We start from the raw sequence: 19,161 nt of genomic DNA on the forward strand, positions 1-19,161 counted from the left end.
GGAGATTCCAAAAAGTGTATTTTTGGCTTGTATTTCTTTGAAAGAAACCCCACATAAATGGGTTATTCCATATTCTAACAGGAGGCTATCTCTCTATCTATCTATCTAGCTATAGTGATTTGAAAGTAAATTAAATGTGACGTAAATCATTTTAAACTTGATTAGGATGGTGGCTACATGATTGTATGTGTCTGTCAATATTCATAGAATTGTACACCAAAAAGTGAATTTTCCTGTAGGTATTCTATGGAAAAACACTGGCAGCATATCTTCTTAAGTGTGTTAAATTTTAATAAGCAAGTTGAATGTAAGAAAGGAACTTGAGTGCCAAATATCAATGTGAAGTGACATAAAACAAACACACTATGCACATTCAAAAATCTGGATTTACAATGGAAATGTGACAGCTTCTGAAATTATATAGCACTCAATCATTAATTTTCTTTGAGGGTAAGATTTGTACCCTGCTGGGCTTATAATTTTCTCTTTTTGTGCTGTTCATGTGTAAATATTGCCAATTTCATTTGACACAAAAAAGGAAAACAACTTAATTTTGTTTCTAAGTTAATGAGTGACAGATACTACCCTCCAGATGAGGTACTGTATTATTAGCTTCCAGGCAGTGATTTGAGGGGAAAAAAACCCAAGCCATTTCCAATGTATTTGTAACAAGGAAACAAATTTATTGATTTTAAAAGACAAGACACCATTTTGTTTTGAAAAACACAAGAAAGCTAGCCTGAGTTCAAGTCTGAAATATTCAGAAAAATCCTACTAATATCTTTAGTATGTTCCAGTCATTTGTTTAAACAACACACTAAAAGTTAATATATATTTTTATAATTATAAAAGTTCCCCAGTTATTGTACAGTACACAATACAAATCGCCCACAAACTATTATTTAGCTCCTGCCAATTTTGAGAGGACATGATATACTAAAAGATTTAGCATTTCTCACAAAAATCACATCAGGAAATACGTATTTACAAAATCAAATACATTATACAAAAAACCATCACATGTTATTCGGTAAAGATGTTTTTAAATAATTAAAAAGTTTATTCAACTGTAGTCCAAAAACTGGAAAAGAACATTACATTATCTCACACATACAATCTCTACAAAAGTTGCTTACCTCATTTACATAATATATTCAGTCGATTGTAAAATAAATGTTCAAATATGTCCTAGTGTTACTATGTTTCTGTGCTTGTGGGACTGAATAATGTAATCGGCCACTTACTAAGTGAAATTTAAATGATGGCACTTAAAAAAAATACAGTTATCTTAAAAAAACACAATGAAAGAAGTTTTACCTAGAAGGTACGAAAGCCCTGAGTGATAGTGAAGTTACTGATTGGTAAGCACTACAATTAACCTAATTAAAAGTTTACCACCTCAGGCACAAATTTCCAAGTTTTTTCAAGGCACTCACTTAAAGTTTCTGTAACCAATGCATTGGTCACCACCATAGGTCCAAATTGATGATGGAAATGAGTAGAGAAAAAAATTTGCTTTGGTACAAAAGATGCTTTTTAAACGAATAAAATTCAATAGCTTCTTTATTGGGTTATTTAAAATTGTTGTTTAGCAGGTTAAAACAAGGCGATCGTTTCTTCAAAAACACTAATTTACTGAAGGAAAAATTTACTTGGTTATCAACAGTCAATGGGAGTTTTTATATTTTCTTTCCTCCCCAGAATCAAAATTCTTCTAAAAAAGATTTGTTGTCCTCATTATTGAGCTACATAAACAATTCTTACCAAAGATTTTCATTACTCAGGGCTTCCAATCCCAACATCATAATTTATTTAAAAAAACAAAGGAAAGAGGGGAGAAAAATAATCAAACCAGAACCAAATAAAAGAAGAGACAAAACATATATTTTTTTAAAAAAAAGTGTTATCAATTATTTCAAATGAAAAGAAAAAAAAAATCCTAGGCAGTCACTTTGTAAGTGGCTTTTACTATTTAAGTAAAATTGGTAAACTAAACTCAGGTCTACTGGCACATAAAATCACTAGCAGCAATGATCAAGGCATGCAAACTGAGAAGCATTTACAGTAAATCATCATGAAGAATTCAAAAGAAGAGAGTTAAATTAAAACCCTTTGAGTATTGCATGTTAACACATGAGTAATTTGCATGGTTTGACTTCCTAAACTGCCTAAAAAGCAACGTTTACGGCATACTTGCACTATGCTATGGATGTCCTTTCACCAGACATCAGAATAGGTTACACTCTTATTTGCGCCCGGCTAGGGCAGCGCAAGCACATCTGCAGACAACACTGCTTTCATGTTCGATCACGCAGGGAACAAAGGGAATCAAGTGCACGAAGAGATTCCCTTTAACAAAATCAGCAATGGTGTAAGCAGACTGACATTTAGAGATATCAGAAGCAGTAATCATAGCATCTCCTGACAGATGAGCTTAAAATCAAGTGCTTTGCTCTCCATTCTATCTATATATAATTTTTTGACAAAGTATTAAAGTTTTGGAGCATAGATAAAATTATGCCCTGTGTGAAATTCCCAAACAATATTTTATGAGCGATCTAACTCCAAATAGCCTAACTGCCCCCAAAGAGTTCAGATTCTCTTAATCCACTTGAACTCGTTTCTTCCTAAGGCTTCACTTACACTTGTACTTTCTAAAGCTAAATAAATGAGATCTTTCGTTTCATTTTGGGAAAAAAAGAAAAAAAAAAAAGAAACTTAACCTTTTCTTTATACCTTTTAAAGGCAATCTAGGTACCTTCAATGTGCAGAAATCAGTTATGACATAGGTCTATCCAGGCCCATGTATTTGTCCTCCTTTTCTAGAAACTATGGTGTGATGCTAGAAAAGTTGATTTTTTTTTTCTTCTGTAAACAGTACACTTACTTAGATGGCAGTGAATATTTGGGAATAAATATATCAAGCCCTCTTGAAGAAAAATTAAGAGTTGTATATAAAATGCAAGTGTTCGGCGTGGAAACACTTTCTCTTCCTACCCCCCCCTTTAAAAAAACAGCATAATTAGACATTTGGATATAGAGTATACTTTACCGGTCTAAGTCTAAATAAATGATCTGAAAGGCTTTTGTCCCCCATTGTATATCTTACAATGCTCAAAGGGTTAATACAAGGCATTACATCAAAGGGGTTTTCTAATACTAGAACTAAGCACTGAATTAATGCTTCTATTCCAGTTTTTAAAAATCACCAAACTTGCAGAAATACTAGGATTCCATCAATTGATTTGTTCTAACCATATACATGGAGGTTGTTCTGATCTAGCAACAAGCCCAATTTTCAATAGCACTGCATGCCAATCCTCCTCCCCCATGATCTGGTGTGATTCATACAGATCACAAAAGTTCTGATCTCAATTTTTGGATGGTTGTTATTTTCTCACCAAGAATGTGTGTGTCGGGGGGATATAATAAAGGTCAATTTATTGTATATAACCACTGCCTCAAACTGTACACAAAGGTGACTTGCCAAGTTTTTACTTTCTACTTGTGTCCACACAGGGAGGACCAACATCACAGTGACACACATTTTTTTTTTTTCTTTTACACTAATGTTTCAAGCACAGCATTATTTTAGACATTTCAAATATATCATCTGAGAAATTTTTAAAAATTTGAAAATGCATTTAGCACTTTTAGACAGTGCATTCATATAAAAAGATTCATGATTACGGCACTAAAACCGTATTCATTCCTGAATGACTTTTACAGCATTCTACAAGAACATATTCATTTTTACTTGTTTACTACAAATCAAAGGCAGTCAATGCTGCACACTACTAATTTTAGGTATGCAGTGTTAAAACCATTTTCTAAATTTTACTTTGTTTTAAAGTACACCATCTAAAGAGAGGTGCATAAACCGTGCTATACAGTACAAGAAAAATCACACAAAGGAAAGCAGATTTCTGAAAAGGCAGTAAGACTTATACAGTCAGTCCAAACACAGTTTGGATGAAAATCCTGAATAAGTGACTAGCAACTTGATAGCCAAAGAAAAAATTGAAAATTGGGCCCTGTCTTCCAAGGAGATGGTTCATCCATTCCACCCTATTGTTCATTGGTTTCATGAATGCAAATCTTCTGAGTATGATTTTCAAAGTATGTCAAGATCAAACTATACCCATGATACTCAATCCTATCATATGAAAATATCTTTTCTGAAACTTAAAAACAGTCAACATAGCTTCCTTACATGCTTCCTCACTGAAAGTGTAGCACTTGGTTTACGTAGGTATATTTCATGACTAGTGATTGGTTATAATTGCAAGAAATACAAAGAAGTCTTAAAATGTGTACTTGTGTCATTTGTGAATAAATCTGTTAAGAGTGTTAGTGTCTAATATTATTTAGAAAACCCAGTTTCAATGAATGAAAAAAGGGAAAAATGGAAATAAATGCAATAAATGTGATTGCTAAATTTGCTCAAATGTATAAATTATGTTTTTATTTTCTCAAATATTTCACAATTCAAATTTGAAATTGATGAAAATGTTTGTGTGTATGTGTGTGCATGTTTTACTGTGAACTACAAATAACCAGAAGTAGCATAAACCATAGGTCTTCTTTTTGTTTTGATCCAAACTACTCACATTAGTCACAAAGAATATTCCTAAATATTCATAAAGGAGATCAGAATATTTTTATTGAGTCTAGTTCAAATGTAATCATGTTTATTAGTTCTTAATCTGTCCTAATTTAGAACAAACCATGAACAATTGGAAGAAATGTTGAATCCTGGAGCATCCCCGATCCCTAAGCCTCATCAATCTAAATTTGCCCATTATCATCAGATTCCTGTAATGATACAAATATATCCAACATTAAATTAAAGGAAACAATGATAATAAATACATTTAAAGTCATCCAATAAACAAAATGAAACCAATGAATACATTTGGTCCAATACAGATATGGTATCATTCAAAGGATGGTGGGTAGAGACAGGAAACTGAAAAAATTCAGAAAGAAGAGCCAAAATGAAGAGTGTTTTTTCAATTTTTGATTTTAATTTTACCTGTAAACACTTCCTATGCACAATGAAGTAGATACATGATCTTTTGCAGCTTACCATGTTTTGTTTGCCTTTTGTGTGTGTGTGTTTTGGTACAAATCCATTGTCTTTTTGGAGGAAAAAGGGGGACAGTAATTTAAATGATATTGAGATGAAGGTGATGCTACCATGCTAGTGAAGACTTTCAAATATATGAGTTGTAAAATAAAAAATTTCAATCAGTTTTTAAAATTACATCTAAAATATTTAAATTTTACTTAAGAAATGTTGTTGATGTTATTTGAGTAGTCTGAGGCAATCAAGCAACAGCAGCTTAAATACACTGTGTATTACCTGATAAGCCATTTGGTATTTCTAACTTTACAGACTGGCTCACCTCTTCTTTCCAACCCCCCACCCCCCTTACCCCAATACCACTGGAAAGATAAACATCTTGGTTTTAATATAGGCCTCATTTGATAATCTGTCAATCATTTTGTGCTTTCCTTTTTTTGGCTTTATTATCTATTTATTTTTGCTGATTAGTTTTTTACAACTATTTAAATGAACAGATGTGCCTTTTTTTGTGTTTTAATCATTAAAGAATTTGAGTGCTTAAAAGAACCTTGGCTTTTCATGCAAATTAAAATGGGGCTGGGTATAACTCTCTAGGATCTCACCTTCTGACTTTGTAGCAGACTCCTGCCCCATGGGCACTCATGTGTGCATGTGGACACACCAGCACCTAGACACACAGACAAACATTTAGACTGAAAAGATGCACTTCGATAAGTACCTGCTTACTTTGTTAACTTTCTAAAATTGTAACTAAATAAGAATGGTCTAAAACATATATGATTTTATGTAACAAGTTGGTATTAAAACTAGCCTGCTATTCCACACCCTTAAGCAATCTGATTTATAATCAAGTAATATTCAGCTCTAAGAATAAAAAATAGATCCACGGTCACTCAAAGAGGGGAACTGATTTTTGTCTTTTTGTTTTGCTTTGTTTTCCCTAAATTTCCTTTGAAGAACATGTCACCTGTCCTTACTTCGGGAATCTGAAAATGACAGGCACACTTTGTCAAATGGATTGAAGAGTTAGTCACATGAACAAAATAAACCTTACTAAACCTTAGCTTCAGTTCTGTTTTAAGGCACCATGTAATAGCCGAGGTACGATGATCCCTGATGTACATTCTTCAATGGCAATGGTCCATCCAGCCACCTATCCAAATCCTACAGAATTGGGGATAAGTAACAGTGAGGTGTGCCAGTTACACTGCCTTCAGGTTCTGTTTACAATTTAAATCCACATACTTTAGAAACCAGGAAATAGTTTTGAAGGAAATAACATTATGTAGGTTGCTACATTCCGTGCATTCTATAAATTCTCGTTTATAATAGCAGCATATTGAACTACTATTAGGAAAAAGACCTGGAATAAAAGAAAGTCATCCAAATGGAATGGTTTCCTGTATGTCCAGTTCAGTATAAGTAGCATGTACACTTAAAAAAAAAAGTCAAGTCATTTTTTCCTGCTTCAGTATCTAACTATAACAGCCCCCACTTAACAGCAGAATGCATCTGTGCAGTGGTCCCAAATACAGAATCAGTAGTCTTTAAACAGAGGAATTGGTATGCAAATAATAGTTAAAATTCAATGTTTAACGGAAGCTTGCATTGTTAACATGGTTTAATAATTATGTACACAAACTATGTACCTATTAGCATAATCTCTTGCAATTCTGTCATTTACTCTGAACTGATAAATGCACAGCTCAATTTTTCCTCAGAGAAAAATAGATGACCTTCCAAACCCTCTAGCACTATAATAAAAATGCTCTGTATTCTCTCTCCGTACTCAAAATGTTATCAAAATAGTGTCTTATGGTTCTGTCCAATGAAAAGCACCTTTCAAAAGCAAATTTGATGCATCTGCTGCCAAATGGGCATGCCTCCAGTGTCAATCAAAACAATCATTTCTTTTGATAGTTCACAGAAGTGCATCTAATTTAAAAACTTACACATGAAATCATACACCAAGACTAACAATCAACAATAAAATATTTTAAGCTACAAAAAAATGTAAATTCCTTTTTAATTATAAGAAAACAAAACATTGACATTAAGTGTTGTAAAAATCCTTCTTGACACCTGAAACTAAGGGAAAAAATTCATTATTAAGAGGCAAATAATTTGTTTACGTTAAAAAAAAAATCTGGCAAAATACATACACCCATTCCATTTCACAACTCCAAAAAGTTAATGTTCAGCACAGATAGAATTTGACAACAGTCGACCTTCAGGCTTATTAAATTTTCAACTTAAGCCCAATATCAACAGGGTTAATGTAAGCTGGAGAAATATGCTTTAATATTCTTTAGACTGCAGTGTAGGTATTTCCTGTAGCGCTGCACTGTCTGATAGTCTGAGTACTTGTGACAATGTGCTCGCTGTGAATTGGATTCAGGAGGCTTGGTTGCACGCCAGTCTCGAGAACAGGCTGCATGCAGCCCACTGGAAATGCCTGGCTCAGCTCTGTTTTCTCTCTTTTGGCTTGAGGCTCTGAAGAGTCATCCAGTTCTTCATCCATTTCACTTTCCACTTCACTGCCTTCATCTGCACAAACAAATAAAACCAAGACTATTATCAGAAGACAAATTAGAAAATAGTAATCAACACGTGCTTTAGAAACACTTTAATATAGTACATTAAGAAAGCAACATCTTAGCTCTTCTCAGGAAACAAAGCTTATAGGTTTTCTTTTCATCGGAATGTATTCATATCAATGCTGTATTGATGCATCTATAATTCTTTCAAACATAGCGAGATTAATTTACTTTTGGCAATTTGTGATTGATACTTCATTAACTTTTTTAAAAAAGCCTTTGGAATTTCCATAAGTGTCTTTATTAAATAATGGCATAATTTGTGTCATAATAAAGTAGTCACTTTGGTATATTACACTGACTTTTGAGGAATGTACTGAGCTGAAAACGCAAATCCAAAAAAAGTTTTGTTTCCTCCAAAAATCTACACTAAATATACATTTTATCTATGCTAGCGTTAATGTGAGTGAGAACTATGTTGATTCTTAATATTACTATTCCATGTATAAACAGAGGCTGCTGTAAGACTTTTTAGCATTCATCAGTGTTATAGATGGTCACAGTATTAAATAAACCCTTAATTTTTATTATAAAAATTATTAAGGCTGAGGCAGTAGTATCAGATTAAAAATGTGCAATGGATTTCCATTCTTGGCAGCTGATACTGTTAATAGCTGGTATTCATTTCTGGAAATTAAATGCATTATATAGTCACGGTTACCCCCAAATTGTAATACATTTTATATTAACTCAGGCATCATTATAAAAGAATGCCATGTAATTTTTTTCCAGTATGCACTGTTAAAATTCAAAAGTACATTAGAGACAGAAAATGCACATATACAGCTTTACTATTGTGTGACAGTCTCCTCAGAATACCTCTTCATGAGGGATAATTACAGTGGCTTGTATAAACAGAGTCAGGTCTCCATTCTCTAGTGTTCTATGGCATATCACTTACAATGAATGTGCAACAAGTATCTCTTTAGTCAGATTAAGTTGGATTCTTTGCCAGCAGTAAGATTGTAGCTTTACCACTTGGTAGACACCCACAGCAAAAATCTCTGGTAATGCAGCTGTCTCTATAAACAAGGCCCCTTGACTTTTCTTATTTCATTATGACTGGGGCAAAGTTGGTTCTAGAAAAAAGCAGTGAGAGGTAAAAGTGCTTCCATATATGGTTGTACAGTGTACAGCCACCAGGAGCAAGGTCTGAGAAATGGCAATTTGTGATTAAACAGGTGGAGTTTAATATGCATTACCTAGAAATGTGTGTCATGCATTAGTGACCAATAAAACAAAGAAGTGCTCTTAGATGAGGCAAAAGACATCTTGGTCCACCTACTTTATCAAGTTACTTTTTTGCCTCTGGAAAAGGAACTTAATGATAATATTTGAGTGTGTCAGAACAAGTATATTCAAAGGGTTGAAGGGCTACAGGGAGAAGGACACCTTTTGTAGACATTTGCTTCATCAAGAGGGTATACTTGAAACATGTTTGCATGAAATGTTTTGGTTTTTCATCTTTTTATACATAAAACAAAAATGTCTGTAAGGATCTTCACACAAACTCTTCATGGTGGTAGTCTCTTAGGGTTGTGATAATAAAGCTTCACTTTCTATAGTTTCTAATTCTCTGTATTATTTGAAATTTTTATACGGAGCAAATATTCCTTTTATTATCAGAACAAGAATTCTCATTTTGTGGCAGAAGCCCTCAAAAACTCCTAGGATTTCACATTCAATCTTTAGGCCCTGAGTATGCCCATCTGGCTCTATCTCAAGAGCCATCAAGAGGTCTGGGGGTAAATGGGACCAGCGTGGCCACCTCCAGCAGGTGAGGACAAGTCACACTGCTTCTCTGCTCCCTGTCCACAGATTTCCCTGTGCCTAAGAAATTAGTGTCAAAATAATAAGAAAGGGAGCACTGAAAAGAAAAAAACTCATTTTCAGGCAGGGAGGGCAGTGGAGACAAAGTGAGGAAAGTCCTTCTGTCTATTTTGTTGTGGATGGAAAGGGTAGTGAGATAACGGACTGGACAAACTTAAGTGTTCCAGGTACGTTTTGCTTACGTCTATCTCTGGGTGACAGGTTTCCTTTGGAAAATCTACAAAGCAACTTACAAAAGCAAGCCCATTCTCCAGGTCCTAAGGACAAAGGAATGTAATTCTGTAGACATTTTATGCTTCTATAAAAACTTGAAGACATTTCCTAGGAATCTACGTCAGGTTATGGAAATTTGGTGCATAAAAACTAAAATTAGGTGCTACAGGAGTTTACAGAAGATTGTCGTTCAGCACTGTGTGAAGAAGCCTGGCTGGAATTCAGTCTCTGACTGCGTAGTAAATCTCTACTGTCCTTCTGGACACCCTGGGATGAAACTCCTAAATTTGGGTTATGAGGCTTTGGTGTGAGTATATCATCAGTGTTGCTTTATGATGGACATGGGTATCAGTTACCACATTTCTTGCTCTAAAATTACTAATTAATATCATCATTGACTTATTTTTCTGAGGATTATTTGGTTAATCCTATATTTGTAGTAACAATTTTTTTGGCTATAATCTTCTAATTTCCCTGCATTGCTAGTGTACTGAGTACCTTAATATAGCACGCTCTGGAGAACAGCGCTGAACCTCTTTACAGACTCCCCACGTACTTCCTTTCACCTCATTTTCCCCAGTGACTCTGGCCTGGAAGGGCTAAGTGCATAGTTCTCCCCAGTTTTTGTGCATTTTGTACCTGTCTCTGATAGTCAATAACCATAACAATTCCTTAAAACCTCAAAATACCTCCCTCCCTCCGCCACCTTTTAAAAGAAAGAGCTCTGTTTCCTGCAGTGTTTAACAGAAAATTTACTTGTTTTTAAAAATTGCACTGGTATTTTTATCAGTATTGTTTTGCTTGTGCTCTGCTTATAAAGGTGGGTAAGATTTGTGTGCTCTATCCCCATTCTATCTCCCCCTAAGTCCACCTTGCTTTTTTTATTGTGTGATTTTGTTGATCCTGAGGTTCTTCAGAAACATATATCATGTTATCATATTATACTGTATATTAGAGTGGCAATGCTGCTATTAAAATTTCAGAAGTATATATGTTACTTTCTTCATCTATACCACTACTAATCTTGCATTTACTGTAAACCTCACTGCTATCTCTGAGTTCTTTTTCTATACAAAAGTATGAATTGGTGAGGTAGGTGAGCCAAGGAATCGTTTTTCTTGCCTGGTGGGCCTTGAATAAAAATGTCTCATCCAATTTTATCACTTATCTCCAGGACTCTAGCCATGGTCAGAAATAATTTCTTGTTACTTGTAATGAACTTTAGGCAAAAAGTGTAAAGAACTTTATAACTACATTTAAATTCAATTATCTGCAATTAAAATACCTCATATGTAGAAGGCATAGCGATGGGGAAAAATGGAGAAATAATGAAAAGACAGGAGTTTCACATTTATCTAGGATTTGTATGCCACTTCTGCAAAATCAGAGTGTTGTAAACATACACTGTATTTTCCTCTATGAGAATTTGTTAGTGAAAAAAAGTTCTTAAAATGTACATTATTTTCAATTCTTACCTTTATCCAGATTTCCAGGAGACACGGCATTTAAATCACCAAACTGCAAAACAATAGTCATTTGTGCAGTAGTTAATATTGGGCAGAATAAAATAATATTCTATCAGTCTGTGGTAAAAACACCAATCTATGACTCTTTAAAACTGCAAACTAGTGGCCATTTTGATCTCTAATTACATGGGTCACATAATTTTCCAATCAAACTTGTCAAATTTGAACAGTTCAAATTATGTCACAATTTAGCTGTTTTAGTCTCTTTGCAGAAGGATAACAATTTTCTCTGCTTTCCATGCTCCATTTTACCTTTTATTATTTCAACTCAGCAATGAAGAAACAGGGGCCTGGATGACTTGGATGAAGACTGATGTGGCAAAATGAATTTGGAAAAGCCCCAGTCAAGCAAGACACATCAGTTCCACCCCCCAATGCTTGGCTGATGAGTCCACCTGGAAGTCTCTACATTAGAGAAACAATATCCAGCAGTTTGGCTGAACTCTATTTTTAAAGCTTTTATTAATAAACATAAAAATATAATAGAAACTCCAAAATTGAGGGTTATTTGTTTTTACAAAATCTTTAATTTGAGACTTCTCTCTTAGATAATAGGGTCTCACTTTGAAAAGAAAGGCATCTGATCATTACTAATGTCAACAAAAAAGAGCTTGAAACAATAGAGAACAATTAACAGCCTTTGGTTTAGATATTATTTTCTAACTTAGTTCAACAGTTTGATAATTTTACAATGAGAAAACACATTTTGAGAATCTCAGAGTGAACAAAGATGGATACACTGAAATAAAAATTGAATAGAGTAACAAAGCTAATCAAAAAAAGGTGAAGAGAAACTGCAAAGCATCTACTTTTAAAACAGTAAACATTACTTTTTTTTTTTTTTTTGAGGCGGAGTCTCGCTCTGTCGCCCAGGCTGGAGTGCAGTGGCCGGATCTCAGCTCACTGCAAGCTCCGCCTCCCGGGTTTACGCCATTCTCCTGCCTCAGCCTCCCGAGTAGCTGGGACTACAGGCGCCCGCCACCTCGCCCGGCTAGTTTTTGTATTTTTAGTAGAGACGGGGTTTCACTGTATTAGCCAGGAGGGTCTCGATCTCCTGACCTCATGATCCGCCCGTCTCGGCCTCCCAAAGTGCTGGGATTACAGGCTTGAGCCACCGCGCCCGGCCAAACATTACTTTTTAAAGGTAATAAGTCATTATTAGAAATCCAGATTTCTCAACAGGCTTAGAAAGGATGAGGCAGAAATTCTACTTACATTCGGAAGTTTGCTTATAAAGAGTTCCATGATAGGAGTATTTTTTTCATCTACAAGGTTTGTCTATAAAGTAATAAAACTGATCTTATTTTGCAAACATACACATATTTTTTTCCCTACCTAGACAAGTACTATTCTTCACAGTACCTACCTTGGCAGCTTATACATTTATTCCAAGGTCCAAGGTTCTGGAATTCCTCTTTGACAATTTCAAGAGTTAGTTTATGCATCATTAGGAAAGCCCATCTTGTTATTTTACATCCAACTATGGCTCCAAGCAACACTCCAGATTTTATTTACTATACTTGTTCCTGGGATGATTTGACTACTCAACAAAATTCAATTCACCTCTGCCACAATTCAGGTTATTTAAAATAATGTCATTTTACCTTTACGTCTTAGCATTTCAGAGGCATTCCATAACATTTTTAAGCCATAGCAGCATTACTGGAACAAATGTGTAGCTTTCCTAGGTAGACTGCTTTGAAGGAGACAGGGGCCTCCTAGACATGTAATTATTAGTATGTTTATTTGAAAGTCTGCCTCACTGCTTTAGAGTTATTTTTTAGAGTTATTAAAAGTAATGGCAAAAACCGCTATTACTTTTATACCAACCTAATACATCCCACAGGGCAACAAATATAAATCATAAATACTGAAATTTTGAAGTTGTTTCTGATCACATAGGTCAGGTCTTTGTGTAAGTCTAAATAAAAATCCAGCGTAAATTATGTGGGTATTCTTGAATTAAACAATATAGTCTAAACAACAAAAACCCAAAGGGATTCTTCATCAATTTTTGGTATTATTTAAATATTTTAGAACTATAAACAGAAAATGTTCAAAACTGAAGGATCACTTACAAGTTATTACTAACTGACATAACACAAGAAGATATAGATTTAAGGGAATACTTAACACTTAAGTTCTTGAAAAGAGTTGGCAGTGATGATTCTAAACACAACTTTATACTGATAAAAAGTGAGTATTCTATTTGCTGTTGAAAAGTCTCTGAAAGTTGTTTGTAGCTAAGTTATTGTTGCTATTGCTGATCAATAATATCACACAGAGTGTCTAAAACCAAACTCTGGATACATTTGAAAATTCTCTTCAAAAGAAACATTGCATTTAGTTGCTACTTAACTCTGAAAACATGACAACTTCCTTAATACAAAGATTTTCCTTAGACGTTTCTACTTAATATGAATAATACATTTGATAATTGAAGAGGCTGAAAACAGAAACCAAAACAGCTGAAATCTCAGTGATTGTTATTATCATTAACAAAAATCCATTTACATACTAAATTCCGAGGCTTGTCATTATGCACTATGTTGGACAATGTACAAAGAATCTCAGAGACACTGTCAATGCCTCTAGGTGTCTCTGGGATCAACGACAAAGTTTTACATGTACGACAAATAGAGAAAGTAGATTACAAATTTTTTTAAATCCTCTGATGAAGAGATCAGATTTTACTATCCTATAGAGCTGAAGGTGAAGGCTTTTATATGCATTTTACATGTGAGGGGAAAACAGATGTAAAATTATAGAGGAAAAAACACTTTAACCCTGTAGACAGACTGCATGAGATCAGCAAAATCAGTTCACTTATTCATTAAAAGTCGATAAATATTTATTGAGGATTTACTATGTGCCAGGCACTATGCCAGCCAATTCTAGTCAGATCAATTTGGAAATACTCCTGTCTTCAGGAGGTAAGTAGCAGAAATTCCCTATATTCTGAACGGTAGGTAGGTTAGTAGAAAAATGAGCAGCTTAGGAAACCTTAGGGAAGGTTTTAGAAGTATAGGGTTCAAGTCTTAGAAATGGAAACCAATTTCATGGGTTTATGGCATGCAGCAGGTCAAGCAGCAGGAAGGAAGGGTATGAACAGTGGCAGGGAAGATTGAGAGCAGGCAGAAGGAAAACAGTACCATAGACAGGGGCCAGAGGACAAGATGAGGCCAGCACAAATCAAAAACAGAAGAGAGGCCAGGCATGGTGGCTCACACCTGTAATCCCAGCACTTTGGGAGACTGAGGCAGGTGGATCACCTAAGGTTGAGAGTTCGAGATCAGCCTGACCAACATGGTGAAACCCCATCTCCACTAAAAATACAAAAATTAGCTGGGCGTGGTGGTGGAAGCCGGAGAATCGCCTGAACCTGGGAGGCAAAGGTTGCAGTGAACTGCGATCATGCCACTGCACTCCAGCCTGGGCAACAGGAGCGAAAGTCTGTCTCAAAAACAAGCAAGCAAGCAAGCAAGCAAGCAAACAAACAAAAAACAGAAGAGGAGAAAGTAGTAAAAGATTTAGATTTTAAAAAAAGGAGCTCACAAGAAAGTATAGTGATTACTATGAAGTTACAGCATCACAAATTGGGAAAACTTACTGTTTTGTAATTTTTCCTCTTGCACAAAGGATTAGAGGGGACTACTCTTCACTGACGTGACATCTTACCACTTGCAAGGTGTGTCTGCAGTTCAGTAAACAGTAGGTTTTCTCTCAAACAGACTGCGAGTGTCACACTGTCAATATCGCTTCCCTGAAGAGGCTTTTCCTGGCAGCCCTATCTTGAGTATCACTGTCCCTGTCACCCTCAGTCACCGCATCATGCTCACTTCCCGCAAAGCACCCACCACAACCTGCAAAACTTATTTTGTTTGTTTCGTCACCTAATATATGTCTTCCCAACCAAAATGTCACTGCCATAGGGTAAGAAAGTTTCTTTGTTCTCTTCATAAATGTATCTCAGAACCTGGTATAGTGCCTGATACACATTAAAGGCTGAATAAATACTTACCAGATGAATGAATGTACTTCCTCATTTCAGCCTCACCAAAACAACTGAGGGATTTGCAAGTTAAGTGCTTAGATTTCATGTTACAGCTATTGAAAACGATGAGTTGATTTGTCTAACATCAAGTAGTAAATATGGTGCCGTTAGATTTGAGACCAGATATTCTCCTTGGTTTAGAATCAGAGAGAGAGAGAAAAAAAAGAGAGAAATGGGATGGGATGTGGGGTGAGAGAGAGGGGGAGGGAGGAGAAGGGGAAAGAGAGAGAGAGACACCCACACACGGAGAAAGAAATATAAATTAAGGGATTTTAAAAGTGCTCTGGAGTTAGAAAGCATATGGCCTTCAATGTATGAATTCACATTCCATCAGTCAGAGAGATAAATAGGAAACGTTCGAAGAGAAACTAGAACAGACGGTAGAGAAAGCATGTCTATTGTTTGAGAGAAGAAACACTTCCTATCCTATAGACTATTTCCTCCAGGTCCTGACTAGGGTCAAAATAATGAACACTTCACTGGACAACAGCAGGCTGGGAAATGCATGCTCGAGGTAGCCAGTGAGAGTCTGTTAGCACATATATTCATGTAAGACCAGCAATGTCCATGAAGTGTAAGTGGGCAACAGTTTAGCACAGTCAGGGCAACAATGGGCAGGATCCCTGAGAGACCCTGGGTTGTAGCCAGGCAGCTGGGTTGTTTATTACAGGATTTTGAGGCCTAGTACCTGTCCCTGAGCATGGTCACCATGAGAGGAACCTGGCTCAGCATGGGAGAATGCAGCCCACAGGTGCGTTGAAGAGACTGTTGCACATTCAGTTCAGCAACAGCTGACTTTTCATAGTGAGGCAGGCAAGCCTTGTTCTGTAATGTTTGGGCACTGAAACAATGCAGAGGAAGTCAGGGTGCCTAGAGAGCAAAGAGGTGGGGATCCATGGGTGGGGAGGGGGGAGAAACATACTGGAACAGAAGTAGGACAGAAGGAAAGAGCTCAGGAGATTGGGATGAAGACCTCACCCTTAGGGACACCTTCCCTGCTGGAAGAGCTTACCCCACCATGAGAAAGAATTAGTGAGTAATCATAATCACATTTATGTTATACGTATCATTAATTCTTTGTAAGCACAGCCATCGCTTGCTAATTGTTTAAGCAAATCTGTAACAAGTTCCCCAATAGTGTTAATTAGGATCTTTCCAAAGAACCAAGTTAAAGTACTTCACATAGTGCCTGGCACATAGGAAGCACTTAACAAATGACCACCATTATCAATATTGTTATTATTTATAAGTATCATCATTATCTCCCAAGAACTGCAGACCAGACATGCAGAATCAGTCTGACTCTACTATCCCAGTACTCTGAAAGGATACCAAAAGCTGTATAGAAAAATTGCATCTTACAGAAAATCTCCCTGTTAGTATATCCAGATTACAGATTTATAGGTAGGCACATTTTCATCCTTCCTCTCCTTCTTTCTCTATTTATAAGTCCAAGTCTAATATCACTATGTTAACTATCACCCACAAAACAAAATAAAACAAAACTGATAGCAGCAAAGTAAAAAGTGTATTGTCAAGAAGAGGGGCTGGTAAAGTTTTTCAGTAAGGGACCAGATGGTAAATATTTTAGGCTTTATAGTCCATTAAGACTCTGTCACAGTTAGTTCAACTCTACCACTGTAGTGCAAAAATAGCCATAGATAACAGGTACATGAATGTGTGTGACGTAGCTCTAATAAAACTTTACAAAAACAGGGCTGGGCACAGTGGCTTATGCTTGTAATCCCAGCACTTTGGGAGGCACAGGTGTGCGGATTGCTTAAACCCAGGAGTTTGAGACCAGCCTGGGCAACATGGCAAAACCCCATCTCTACAAAAAATACAAAAAAGTTAGCTGGGCGTGGTGGCACGCACCTCTAGTCCCAGCTAGTTGGGAGGCTAAGATAGGAGGATCAAGGTGGTCGAGGCTGCAGTGAGCTGTGATCGTGCCACTGCACTCCAGCCTGGGTGACAGAGTAAGACTCAGTCTCCAAAAACAAACAAACAAACAAACAAACCAACCCAAAAGCACCCCACCCCAAGACCAACCACTTCATTTACAAAAACAGATGATGAGCTGGATTTGGCCTGTGGACCACTGTTTGCTGACACCTGACTAGAGGAAGAGCTTGTAAGACCCTAGAAGACCTGCTCCAGCTCATTAACAGTGAAGGGAACAGAAGATTTTTATCTTTGAGAAAGATATATAAGGACTTGGATCACAGGAAGGAAATGGAACCAGAGGCTTCAAGAGAGCACAGCTCATGCATATGGGCATCACTGATGAAGGTCACAAGGGAAAAAACAAGTGTCAGCTTTTAAAGACAGAAATGAGTTAGAAAAATAATCTTCCTCTACTTTCGCTGGGCACTTGCATATATAGGCAAAGAGAGACAGAATAAAGCTGGTGTTCAATTGTATGCATTCGTGGAAGAAGAAGGAAGAAGTCTAGAGTGACAGAAAAGATTGCATGAAAGTCTGCAAGACAAAATATTGGGGAAAAGTTTACATGTATTATTAATTCAGGTGGGGCAAGCTTCCCTAATGGGACATTTGCTCCAATTTGGATGGCAGGTGAAGATGTAAAGAGAGAGTCTAATATAGAAGTTCTCCATAGGTAAAAGCAAATAGGGAGTGTTCCAGATGTCCAGATGATGATGACTTTCAGGGTGGGTCACCAATGGAGAAAGGACAGTAAGATGTGTGGCAAGGAGAGGTGGAAGCAAGAAAAAAATAATATACTGGAAGAAGAACCTATAATCCTTAAGTCATCACTGAGCAATATTCATTCAGAGCAAGATAGCTTTCATACTGTAACAGATACCTATTGCTGCTGCAACAAATTACCACACTTAGTGGCTAAAAACAAGACAAACTTATTATCTTGTCATTCTGGAAGTCGGAACTACTAAACGGATTTGGAGTCACTAAAATCAAGGTGTTGGCAGAGTTGTGGTTCTTTCTGAAGTGTCTAGAAAAGAACTTTTTTCCCTCTTTTTCAGCTTCTAGAGGTTGTCATCATTCTTTGGTTTCTGCCTCCTTCCATTCAAAGCCAGCGATGTCAGGTTGAGTCACACACTGCATCACTCTGACACAGATTCTTCCACCTCTCTCTTCAGGTTAGTATGTAGTATTCTACATACTAACAATGTAGTTACTCTTGTAACTACGTTGGGCACACCTGGATAATCCAGGATAATCTCCCCATTTAAATTCAACCAATTAGCAACCTTAGTTTCATTTGTAACTTAATATATTCACAGATTCCAGGGATTAAGATGTGGACATCTTAACGCCCATCCTACTGCTTATTACACATATATAAGTTATTTTTTAAAATTATCACATTTGCTTGAGAGAAACCATATGACATTTTTTTTTTCTAGTATTGGAGGAAACACATCCAACCAGATTAAGCTATTTGGAACATAGTAATTTTTTGCTGAATTTTGTTTATGTTCTTCACTAAGGGTAGGGTACAGCAGTATGTAGGAATCAATTAATCTTTTATGATACATTTGTCACTAGTACATTTGTACTTTATTTTTCATTTACAGACTTTTAATTTTATATACAAGTTCCTACGGTCTGAAAGTGTTTACAGCATGCAGTTCAAGGTCTAGACTGTAGAAACCATACACGCATCTAAAAAGTCTATGAGGTTCACAGAGCTGAACATTGTTAAGGAAGTTGACAAGGAAGTCATTCAGAGAAAGAAGTGGAAACCAAAATTGAGGAAACCAAAATATACTGAGGGGTAGTGGGGCCAAAGCAGTCCTAAGCTCCATATCCAAGCGAACATGTTTAAAGTACACACTAAGGAAGAGGATATATCCTGGTTCTCTGGACAGT

At 36.2% G+C, this 19,161-nt stretch overlaps 1 protein-coding gene across 10 annotated transcripts in view; it reads right to left on the minus strand.

Annotated features, from left to right (window-relative positions):
- Positions 1–660: 660 nt before the first annotated feature.
- The window catches only part of RFX3 (regulatory factor X3), a 322,424-nt gene continuing 303,923 nt past the window's right edge, over positions 661–19,161 (minus strand). For 8 of the 10 annotated variants that reach the window (XM_033237219.1, XM_033237221.1, XM_033237216.1 and 5 more), the window contains 2 exons: positions 11,205–11,247; positions 7,099–7,636 (listed from right to left, as the gene is read on the minus strand). In XM_033237219.1, coding sequence (XP_033093110.1) covers positions 7,398–7,636; positions 11,205–11,247 — 282 coding nt within the window. In that variant the 3' untranslated portion in view covers positions 7,099–7,397. Of the gene's footprint in view, positions 7,637–11,204; positions 11,248–19,161 lie in introns of all 10 variants that reach the window. The other 2 variants (XM_033237213.1, XM_033237214.1) reach the window with 2 other exon arrangements.

The sequence above is a fragment of the Trachypithecus francoisi genome, unplaced genomic scaffold (assembly GCF_009764315.1).
Source record: "Trachypithecus francoisi isolate TF-2019V2 unplaced genomic scaffold, Tfra_2.0 Lachesis_group16, whole genome shotgun sequence".
In the NCBI taxonomy this organism is placed as follows: Eukaryota; Metazoa; Chordata; class Mammalia; order Primates; family Cercopithecidae; genus Trachypithecus; species Trachypithecus francoisi.